General features: G+C 33.6%; 1 protein-coding gene across 1 annotated transcript; it reads right to left on the bottom strand.

The window, feature by feature from the left end:
* Positions 1 to 2,176: 2,176 nt before the first annotated feature.
* On the bottom strand, positions 2,177 to 10,117 carry LOC129739428 (innexin inx7). The gene is made up of 4 exons (XM_055730880.1): positions 9,867 to 10,117; positions 3,267 to 3,541; positions 2,667 to 3,204; positions 2,177 to 2,605 (listed from the first exon to the last, which is right to left on the bottom strand). Exons 1-4 carry the CDS (start codon positions 10,004 to 10,006, stop codon positions 2,311 to 2,313), a joined length of 1,248 nt encoding a protein of 415 aa, XP_055586855.1. The 5' UTR covers positions 10,007 to 10,117; the 3' UTR covers positions 2,177 to 2,310.
* Between the last annotated feature and the right edge of the window lie 2,075 nt (positions 10,118 to 12,192).

Here is a 12,192-nt window from a genome sequence, read left to right as displayed (position 1 = left end):
TTTCATTATTTATATTAAGAATAAAAACAATATACACAGAGTACAAGATTGAAAGCTAAATTTATAAGGAAACGGTAATAAACAGACAACAACGACAACTTTGTTGAAAAGAAAGATAAACAATTGGATTATATTTGATTATAATGGTTTTATAATATCATGAAAATATGATCTAACAATGAATTAGAATTTTCTGTTTGGAAAAGAAATTAAGAACCATGAAAACTAAGTCAAATTAATAATAATTATCTTGATTGGCCGCCTTGCTCCTGCCTGCCACTATATAAAAACAATAAAAAAAAACAATTAAAAACTAAACATTCTGTTAGAAGAAAAAATTTTATGTAATGCAAATATTTCAAAACCCAACTGGGACTTCAAGTGCTTAATGTTTCTTATTCAAGAAAAAATCCAATTTACCTTTTAGAAGCTCTATTTCAAGTTTTATTTATTTATTATTTAGTTTAGTTATTTTTTTCGTTTTACTTTTAGTTTCACGACCAATTTTAAAGAAACTAACAAAATTTTAAATGTTTGATATTCGCATGTTTTGAAAATTAAATTTGGAAAAAAAATTGTCACTTTTCCCATTTTCCATTTAATAATTTTTGAGATATTATACAATAATAAGATAGTTCATTATCTCTTTGAAGTCCGAACTTACTACAACTTCGGACTACAACTTTTCAATCTTAAAATAATCATTTTCTATTTTTGGAAAATCCAAAATTTCTGAATGTAAAAAAAAGTATGAAGAATTTTTCGGCATACGACGTTTCTTAGACTGTCCTGTTCAAAATTTAAGAATTATATCCTGCAAATATAGCACTTGAATTTTTCTTGAGACTAGCGATTACACCTACAACAACCATACTGAGAAAACAACCCAGAGCTGAAATGTTAAAAACCATTGATAAAAATTGGAACCGAAAAAAAATCCAAACAAATAAAAATTATAACATAAGTAACTAAGTGGAGAAATGTAAGTCAAAATTAAAGATCTGATACACCTTATAGGAAAATAAAGAACTGAAACTAAAATAAAATAAAATAAAATAAAAATAATTAAAAAAAAAATAGAAACTAAAAAAAAAAAATAAGTTAAGTAATACAGTGGAGAAATGTAAGTCGAAATAAATAATGGGAAATTCAACTTGTTCTGGTGTACATTTAATAAAAATCATTTGTTTGATTTTGGCATACTTGCCTAAAACTTGAATAAACCGATTAGATTCCGTCCACGATATAAATATTTTCAACAACAAAAAAAAACACACACACATACACACACTTCATATTTTCTTTTTCTATTAAGCCTGAAAAAAACTATCTAGTTCTGAATTACGCATAATAATTCTAATTTTTTAAATACTGATCATTATTTTGAGCTATGCATGTTTTCGCATCGAAGTCAACAGATTAGTTGCATCAAATCATCCATAACTATTTGAGATCAACATCCATATCATTTTTGTGGGGATGATTCATGATGAAAATGCCGTACAAAAAAAATCCATATCATTTACTAGCATCAAACGTTTTAACATATTCGATATATGTTGAGATATAGATGGCAGTAGCTTCTTCTTGCATTTGAACTTTTATACAAGATTTCATTATAAAAATTCTCTGTGAAATATTTCGCGTTCTGAAATACTTGTTGAAATATTTCACGCTTCGAAAGTGTTGAATCTGACTAAATGAAATAGCATTAAAAATTAAAATAATCACCATATCGAACAACATAATGGTAGTAAAATACTTATCTTAAGACCAAATTGTTGTGCTCCTTGTTTTCTTATGTTTCCACCGGTTCAATGCTGATTTTCTAGGCACATCGCCCAGACTCGTCCGGAGGGCATAGCCCTGCCCCCTCGAACCAGCAATTTTGTAAAACTTAAATTATTCACCTTTCATCATTATTTTTCAGAAAACCTTCACTTTTTCTTAATACAACACTGGAAAGCACTGAACTTTAACACAAAATTAGTAGTCTCTTAAGTGAAATTCGGATAAAATTTTGAAAATGAAATTCACTGTAACAAATTCACTACACATCATGCCGACAGTGTTGTCAGACCTTCTTTTCAATCCACATTCGTCGTGGTATAAAATACATAGTTTTGTTATGAAACGAATTGATATTTCTTCACGAAAAGAGATAAAAATTTAAATTATATGCATGGAATTCGAATCACATAAATATTCCCAATTTTCATCTCGATGCACCCCTTTTTACCTTACTCGAGATTATGTTCATAGTTTTATTCGATTCTCTAAAACGTCAATAAATAATCTCCGCTTCATTCTTCATTTTTTTAATTTTGGACCATCAACAGTATCGATACCTCGCTTGGTCATGATTATACTGTCGTCATTCGACTCCGAATCATCCCTCATGTAGTCGTCGTCCACTGAAGCCGAATTATTTTGTACAAATCCCCTGAACATTGACCTAAACAGATGTCGATCAATGTTACGCGCTATGTAGTACAGGAATAACCAATCAGAGAAGGAAAGCGAAGTTTGAATAACTCGCACTTCGAATGCGCTGAGAGCTCCTGGAGACGCGAATGAGAACATGGCTGCATTGAAGCGATATGATCTGTAAAATGAGTGCTTGAATAAATATACTGAAAAAATCAGGAATATTTTGATATACGAACCGTTTATGAAGAGTGAAGCTCATGAACCTCCAAAATAATGCTAGTAATGATATCACAATCAAGAGAGCATACCAAAACCACAAAAATGTGAATATCTTTTCATTAATGACATTCAAAGCCATCACGCAAAGTGCATCGTGTTTCTGTATGCTCCCGGAGGGTCCGTATTTGTGAAAGTGACACTTGGTGACCTTTGGAAATACGGTATCCAGAACATCCATAGTCCCGGTAAAATCTTCTTCGATAAAATCAATACCCAATCGATAAAATCGGCCACCGAGAAATCCATTCGTCACCCAAACCTGAAGCAGTACGTTTAAAAGATTCAGTAGCTCGCAAAACGTCAACTTCAGCGCCCAAAAGTGGTTAATCTTCATGTGTTTGCAGAATGCTTCACGAACCGTGTCCAGTTTCGCCTGAAGTTCAGATTTGGAGTACAAGGTGTATTTATTACCCAACGTTACTGTCGCGTTCTTGTTGTAGTACTCTGAAATCTCAACCATTCTCAATCCGTCGACAAGTTTCTTGATTTTTCCACCTAAAAACAAAAAGAAGAAGCGTGAAGCACCTGATGCAATGCAGTCCAGCAGCCTAGCTCACCCTCGATCGAGCGCCATACAAAGTGGGGCGCATAGAACATGAGCGCCTGAAAGAAAAGGAAAAATGGCACCCACTGATAGTACGCGTGGAACTTGACTTCATCGGTTTCGTGCATATGGCCGACACCCGGATGAGGAACGTAGCCTTCCTGCAGAAGCGTTTCGTTGAAATGGTTCACCACGGTGAAGGTCGTTGTGAAGAAGCAGAACGTGTTGATGACATGCTCCGGAATCGAACCCCCGGTGATGCATCGGATGTGCTCCCCGATGTACTGCCTAAAATGACCCAAAACATTATTGGTCAAACACAAAAGTTTGTAGGAGCAAAAAATAGCATCAATTCAATACGCTTGTTTGAGTTTTAGCGATTTTTAATACCCCGCTTACATTATTATAGCAAACTAACTGGAAATAGATTAAATATAACCAACCAGTGCTTTGACAATAATTGAATAATTTATTCATATTTTACGATAAATATCATTGAATGAAATTTTCATATTCGGTAAAATTTAAAATTAGTATAGAAATTAAATTTGGTTAAAAAAAATCATTTAAATATGATAATAAATAAGCAAAAACAGTATTATTCAGAACTTTGCAAGTTCAACGGTAATTTTTTAAAGATATGGTTCCTTATCTTTTATCAAAAACTAGCTGGCCCGGTAAACTTCGTTTTACCTTTAATTAATTTGAATCTTAACAAATTTTAAATTTCATCTACACGCCTCGAGCTCGTGTATCATTTTTTTATAAAATGGTATGTGTGTCCCATTTTAAGTTTATTTTGTATCGGGGCCCCCTTTCCATAAAAATTGAGATTCTTGAAACAATCAAACAAACCAAACCATCTCATTTGGTAATCTTACCATCCCATTTAGACTAAACGTAGGAGCCTATTGTGCTAAAACTCAATTGTATAAAAAATATATATATAACAACGATTCAAAAATTTAATTTGTTTTTTTTTTAATTCTTGGCCTTTTCAATATAAAAAATCTTTACTGAATATTGAATAAAATCTTTTAAAAACTTGTCTGAAAATAGAAAACAAGTTTTTCGGAAAACGGTAGGGTTAACTGAGGTTATTATGAACAAAGGTTTTTTTTGCTCTTATCTGTTCATAATTAGCCAGATGAATTTGGAGTAATGATGAACGCTATTAAGATTCTTGTTACGTAACAACGTAACAAACAGTGTTGTCTATATTTCTAGATAAATCTAGATAGGATTAATGGTTTTTCAAAATTTACCCTTAATTAGTCAGGGACAATTTTTAGATTCACAAAGGAACAGGGAATCATGTCCTACAATCTCATATTTACAGATTTCTAGAAAATGGTAAATAAACCGTTATACATACATATTATTTCAAGATCTTCATGATTTTTGGTACACCTTAAAAAATTAATTATAAGTTTCAAATCAAATAATGCCTTAAAACAAGTGTTCATAATTACCCCGTATTTCGAAAAACATGGGGAAATTATAAACAATCCTCTGTGAATCAGTGAGATAAATTTTTAGTAAAAATTTATATTAAAAGGTAATATAAATTTTCACTAAAAATTTATCTCACTGATTCACAGAGGATTGTTTATAATTTCCCCATGTTTTTCGAAATACGGGGTAATTATGAACATTTGTTTGAAGGCATTGTTTGATTATCTAAACTCATCTGCATTTATTACTGAACGTAAAACCTCTGGAAACAACATTTTAACTGAATTTACTATGACGAAAGAGTTACATGATTGAACGCCCTCAGAACAGTTTCGAATATTCCCAGAGACGTGGATTTTGTGAGCTGTAGTAACACACTTGGTATCTGTAACTTATGAAAAAATGATAGAATGTTACGTGACGAATGATAGATTGAAAAGTCCTGACACACCATTTTTAATTTTTTTGTGAACATGACTAAACCCATAACGATTTTGTTTAGGGTGATTTTTTTTTTATCATTTTAAGATAATTGGATTGGATTGGATTTTGATTATTTATAGAGGATTTTAACCATCTTGGTCATTCATTTTAAGAAAATGTGATGAAAACCTTAAAGTAGAATCGAGTTCGTCCAAGTTGTCAATGATTTGAGTGTTATGAAACAAACAAATCAATGAAATATGTTGAAAATTTTGCTTATTCCGACGGACAATAAAAGGCTGGAAAACCTTGAATTTTCGACCGGGAAAACCTGGAAAAACAGGGAATTTCAAAATGAAAATGTTGTGGCACTAAATATAATAAATAATCAAGAGAAAGTGAAATGAACTGATGCCAAGGGTGCAGCTGAGGTGCAGAGAGAAATTTTTTGCTCATTTTTACGATTTTTTGGAAGCTGAATTTAAAGGCCGCTGGAAGCTGAATAGAAGATCATTAAGATTTGTTTTGGAACTTGAAAGTATCAATAAGAACTTAAATTTTGAGCTGCATAGAACGTACTTCATATCAATGATGGGGCTGAGTAAGCGTTTTTGTACCTGTTTTATGTGACTTTTGGTTGCTTGGAATACTCGCTTCACGAGCAGTACCCAACGGGAATGGCTTATGGTTTTTTCGTTGAGCCAGAGTGACAACATACATGAGACTATTTCGCTCAAAATCAGTGTTCATGACCAAAACATGCTTTTCATCTTCACCTCTACGGTGGCTCTCAGTTCACTTTGCCGCAACGCATTTTTGCCATTTCCAATCTCTGCAATATTGAAATCTACTGATAAAATCATAAAAATCCGATAAATTTTCGGATTTTCATTGGAAAGGTAGTTTATCATGTTTTGCATCCGCTGCAATAGAAAACTTTTTTTTTTTAAAAGGGCGTTCAGTTTGGTCTGGTCGAATCCCGACCAAATATGCACGAACAAGTAGGGGAAAACTATAGGGAAGAATGAGGATACTTGATCCCTGGGAATACTTGATTCCTTAGCTATATCTCGAAACTGGAATGTCTTACAAAGATCAAATGTTCTAGAAAAATGTGCCAAAACTAGCAAAATAACAATGCCTGTAGTTTAAAAATGTTTAACAAAATAATTGTTTGAGTAATTGCACTTTGTTTGAAAAATTTCACAAAATGTATCTTGAAGATCTTTTTTCATCACTTTAAAATGTTCCTTACATGGGAAAATTATAAAAAAAATATTTGTTCCAATGTATCAATCGTTCGAGCGTAAAATGAACTTCATAATGTCATATTTTCAAAGCAATGGGAAACTCTCAACATTTTTCAGAAAAAGTTTTCTAAAATGTCGATTATGGGTACAATTGATCCCCTAGAGTTGGGTACAATTGATCCCCCTTCCAAACGGCATATTCTTGTTCTGAATTGATCGTTATGATTGCTGATTACGAAATTACTAATATTTATCCAAAAACTAATATTTATCAAACAATTGTCTGAAGAAAAGAGCAAAAATAATTAATTTTCTCTTAGTTATGAAAAATAGCGCCTTTCAGTATGCAATGGTATTAGCGTTGAGACAAAGTTATAGAATTTTCTTTTTATGTCTGCTATAAATTGTTAAATGAGAACAAACATGACCAAAATAGTCAATTAACATTCTATCTTGGGGTTTTGTTTGATTTTCATACAAGGATTAGGGCTTCCTGAATATAAGATCAAGTCTCCTTCAATAGGGGATCAAGGTATTATTTTGAAAACAGCGCTGAGGGAAGTGATGGCAACACGGCCGCTTGGAAGAAACTCGCGCTCCGGTCCGCGTTTATTTCGAAAAATATCATGCATTATTAGTCGGGTTTTAATTCAATGAAGGTTTTTCTTGCTAGTGATAGTTGTTGCTGTTGGTTTTTCGTAAAGACTTCAAGGTTCCGCCGCGAAAAAGTGTGAAATTTCAGATTTTAATTTCAAGAATTCTGCTCTTACCAAGAGTGGCTGCAAATGCAAAAGTTGCATAAGTGTGTGTTGTTGAGCTAGCACGACGATTTTAATGGTCGAAACGTGAAGTGGAGTTGTACGCCCAACTCAATGCGGAGTCGTTTTACTTACTTACTTGAAGGACATGTTGCCGATTGTTGATAGAATTTAGTGTACCTACATGTTCGGGGGTTTAAGGAATCAGGAACGACGAAATTGGTTTTTAGGAAGGTTGGTCAGAAGATATGTAATCAGGTAATCGCGTGAGTGTGTTAGTGTGTAAATGTACAAACCGGTAAAAATATGAAGAGAGAGAGAGTGATAGAGTCGTCAGAAGCGCGTTGGTTTTGAGCAAAGCAACGATGCGATGTTTTTTTTCAAGCTTGTGTGCGTAGAATTCTTGCGCGAGAGTAGCGTGCAGTGAGCGCAGTGAGTGACAAGTTAAATCCCAACTCTGAAGCGAAATGTGAGGGTGATAGGGTGGACAAAAACTTTTCCCGGAAGAAGATTGAACAAAAAAATGGTTAAATTGTGAAGATGTTTATGCAAACTGAATTTAAAAAGATAATTTCAACAGTCAATTGGTATGGGATGCGTGGTAATTTTATTATTCTGAAAAAAAAAACAAGTAAAATTCATAATTGGTACTAAGCGGTACACTCATAGTGTGTTGTGTGATGGAATTATGTATGTATGAGCATGAATTTTTATAAAACCTCGCTAACAATTCCAGTGGTTGAAGCTAGAAGAGAATATTCCAAATAAGTTATGTGAAATGAATCGCGCTGCAACTTTTTTTTTTTAACGTGCAAGTGTGAAAAGAGAAAAGCCAGCCAGAACCATAGTAATTGTTGTACCGTCTCATTAATGCGATGTTTTTTGTTTGAAAAGAGTAGTGTGTGTATGTGATAATGATTTGAAAGAAAACCAGTAATAGGGTGACTTTTTTTTTCTTTTAAATATGAAAATGTTTGAAAAGAGTAAGTTTATAGATAACGGTTTAAGGATAGTTCTTGCAGGCGAGGTTATGATTAAAATATTCTGTTTAGAGACAATCAATTGAAAGACTAAGTACATCTTTCCTACCACGCAACCAGTGGCTAAGCAAAAAAATGTAATAAAGCGATATTCATTTAAATAAATCATTGATAGATTTGGTAGTAATTTGGTGTAATTACATAAATCCACAGCAGTAATAAACCGTCGAGTTTATGTAGCTTAGGGTTTTGTTATCTATAAAACATGTATTTTCATAATTTTGTTTATTCCATAACAATGCAACGGTGTGGGGGGCTTATATGAATATCAAGGTAGATATAAGCACATTATAAGGTCAGTATCCGGTTTGACAGGTGAGTGGAATAATTTTCCTTTTGATTATACTATCCAAATATCTGTTATATCTGAAAAAATGGTGAGATTAAAACAATTTTTTAATAATTCTTGGAAATCAAGTAAAAACTATCAAAATAAAAAAAAAAATTTAAAATAAAATCATACGAGATCTGTTTTTACTCATGACTTTTTTAAAACTTAAGATCTCGCTAGTTTTCTTAGGTAAAAACAATGTTTTGTTTTAGAACTTCATCTTATTACATTTTTTCAGTATTTATTTGTTTTATTTTTGATAACTGATTATAAATTGTTTAATCTCACTATTTCATGATAAAATCGTCATATTTTTGGGGTTTTAGGTTGGGCCATCCGGGCATCTGATTGAAGCGATTCTTGAGGAGAGCATTGGGCTACCTCACCAGCAAGGGATCGTGGATTGAGGACGGGTCCGTCTCCCCACCCAGCTGAGCGCTGTGCGTTGCAACGGCTTGATCCAGACGCTCGTATATTTAATTTGTACTTTCGATGGAGACCATACGATCCTACCCCTATTTAGAAATGTAAGTGCCTCTGCTTACTTTTCTTATCCCTTGTAACAGTCCATTCAAAGACTTTTTGAATATATCTAGTTGATGAATCTTGAACAAGTTGCAAAGCAATAGTTGCTCGCTGCTACTGGCTGTGCCTTGCTACCTGGGTGGTTGAAATACATACATACATACATAAGTCTCCTTCAATAGGGGATCAAGTCTCCCCTAACTTCAGAAAAATCGCAATTTTTTAACTCCCACGAAAATGCTTCTAGTTCATCAACGGGTTCAAGTATCGTTCTAATTTTTGGAGCATAGAAACTTGAAGTTACAAGCTGTCAGAAAATGTCAAAGACGGCGAGTTGCTATATTTTTCCAAAAAGATATGGTGAAAATCAGAAAAGGGGATCAAGTATCCCCACTCTCCCCTACGTATTCGTAGCGGTGGTGGTGGTGGTCAAAATCATTTAGTTTGATATCTTGTATAATTTTTTTAACTGAACCTTCATGTCACAATTAGCCATTTCCTCTAACAGTATCACTGATTCATTCATAGAAACAACTATGACGCCAAAATTCCATACGATATGGTAACCGGTAAACAAGGCGAAAATGCGTCATATGCGTAAACGATGCTTCCTAGCACTTGCATTAAAACAACGCTTTGAATAGCTGCTTGAATTGACAAAAAGTGGGAATGCTGAAGCAAGATTGTTTGCCAATCACTAGATATAACTCATGCGAGTTCTGATAAGAGAGTTTTATTAATACTTTTAAATATATAGATATCCAGCCCGTCAAAACAAGACATTTACCGAATTCTCTGCGTCGATTATCGTTTTCACTTCACTCTACTTACCGCGAGGTGACCAGCAGGGTGCATGTTAGCAAAATTATAAAGGTGGCACGGTAGTGAAATTTGAAGGCTAAGTTGTCAATGGAGACAAACTTTTTTTTGAATTTTAGATGAGGAGAAAGAACCGATAATGTGTTCAACATTGTTCCGGATTGGTGGAAGTTTTGAGAAGCAAATAGAAATTTCGACGTAGGTGGCCAGCCGTATAGGTGGAACCATACTAGCGAGCGGACTAAAGACACTCCAGAACAGTTCCTTATCAGGGCTCAGTTATCTTTTGAGTGCCGTTGAGTCGCTGCCCATCGATAAGTGGAATGATGACAGCGACCGAGTTGCATCAGTGAGAAAACTATGAATCGAGTAGGTACAAATTAATAATGTTTGGTGATGCCATTACGGGTCAAGTGTTTGGTTTCTTTTCGATTTCGTGATTTTATAGGTGAATAATGTACCTATTTACTATCAGTGGTGATATGTTATCGGCGTAAATTGTTACTACTTATACAAGTTCAGCGCAGCTTAAAAAGTTATTGATAAACAAGGCCGCTTTAAGTTTTTTTATCTAAATATTTAGATGCAGTTTTTTAATGTACATATGTATGCCATTGCCATTTAATGGGGCAACAGTTTAAGTAAATAGATTTAAGTTCATCATTCAAATGTTGTGCAGAGTAATTATCTAAAGCAGGGATAAGCAAAACGCGGCCCTCGAGGCGTCCTTGTGCGGCCCGCGAAGCTATTTTCAAATTTCTATTTTTTGACTTTTTTCTTCAATAGATTGCAATAAAAACTAGTCCATAAAGAACCAAAAAAAAGTGTACTGACAGGTTGCCTCACAGTCATTCAGATGTTTAACATTTTTCTGGCATTTTTTGCGTTCTTTCAAATACAAAAGTGCAATAATATAAATAGGCGAACACAGTATTCGAGTTTTTTTTTATCCATATGGCATTTTTTCCCTGTTATTCAACTATCACTTTAAAACTTGGAAAAAAACTTGTAAACGATCAGGGAGAACAAACAAAACATTTAAGGGCTACATATTATCACAGGCGTTTTTAGGTCCGTTACTCAAATACTGACAAAAAAATTAATAAAACCATTACCAAGAGCACTATTTTTGTTCTTGAATATTGAGAGCTCTTGTCGACTTGGCCGACATGGGATTCTAATCAACATGACTCATAATCAAAAGCAAAATGTGATTTGGCTGAAGAACTTTGGGATGACTATTTTCAGAAATTTCATAGCGAAATCATGGCAATACAGGCGCGGTCCATTGGAGGGGGGGGGGGGGGGTGATCGGGGGGTCACCTCCCCTACCCCCCCCCCCCGAGCGGCAAAAATTTATAACAAAAAAACTCGCAAACGCTGGAATTTCTATGAAATCATATAGAACTTTGTTTAGAAGGAGTACTTATGAATTTCCAAAATTTTCCACTCCGTGGGAGTGTCTGTTTAATAAAAGAATATATTAATCACTTAAAGGCTTAAGATTGAAAAAAAAAGTCAGTCCGCCAAACTAAAAGAGCTGTAACTTAGAATTACCTGTACCGATTATCACCAAAAAACTTCTCTTGAGGTACCCACAATGTTGAATTCGGATTTGTTGACCATATATGTATGTATGTATCTTTCATACATTTGAGCTACATAATAAAATGTAGAGGCAATTTGTCCTCAAATGCCGTAATTTACACGCGTAAATAGTTTTGCATTTTGTATTTGCATCAACTTTTGAGCTTCTAATTCTTCATTTTCTTTTAAATTTCAATAGAATGACACATTTGAAAAAGTCAAGTATAGAAGTGAATATGGTTATTAGAAAAACTTTAAATATTTTTTTCGCTATAGACTTCTAAAACTTTCTTGAAGTATATGTTGTAATTGCTTATATAGAAAAAAAACAATAAGATTTCCGCAAACTATTATTCGTTCGAAATCATGTAACTTTCTGAAATCAAAAAAAATTATTTCAGACACCACGTGGTCAGAAAAATGAGATTATTTACCCCCTCCCCCCGTGGACAAGCATGGACATTTTGGAAACCTCCACTGCTAAATGTCCACATGGACAGATTTGATTTTAATTGCCTACATCTCTTACTACTGTTAGAAAACCTTAGATTTGAATGGTTGATTTTGAAAAGTGAATAAGGATTTTCTGGTATAGAATAATTTGAAAAACATATCGCTCATTGTTAAAAATTGTACATTATAAGGTCAAAATTGAATTCTCTACAATTTGAAACCAAAAGTATTTTTTATAGAATAAATAGATAACAAAAAATAAGCAAAAGGAATCGTAACGTCACAACGCAGCCAGCAG

This window comes from Uranotaenia lowii, chromosome 1 (genome assembly GCF_029784155.1).
Source record: "Uranotaenia lowii strain MFRU-FL chromosome 1, ASM2978415v1, whole genome shotgun sequence".
Classification (NCBI taxonomy): Eukaryota; Metazoa; Arthropoda; class Insecta; order Diptera; family Culicidae; genus Uranotaenia; species Uranotaenia lowii.
Note: the sequence above shows the minus strand (reverse complement) of the source record. Positions and strands in the feature narration are given on the sequence as shown.

Excerpts from the sequence above, each read along its gene's own strand:
- LOC129739428 (XM_055730880.1), bottom strand. The coding sequence starts at position 10,006 with ATGTTGAACACATTATCGGTTCTTTCTCCTCATCTAAAATTCAAAAAA. Across the intron at positions 3,542-9,866 it reads ACCCTGCTGGTCACCTCGCG|GCAGTACATCGGGGAGCACA; the intron begins GTAAGTAGAGTG and ends GGGTCATTTTAG. Across the intron at positions 2,606-2,666 it reads AGCTTCACTCTTCATAAACG|ATCATATCGCTTCAATGCAG; the intron begins GTTCGTATATCA and ends CTCATTTTACAG.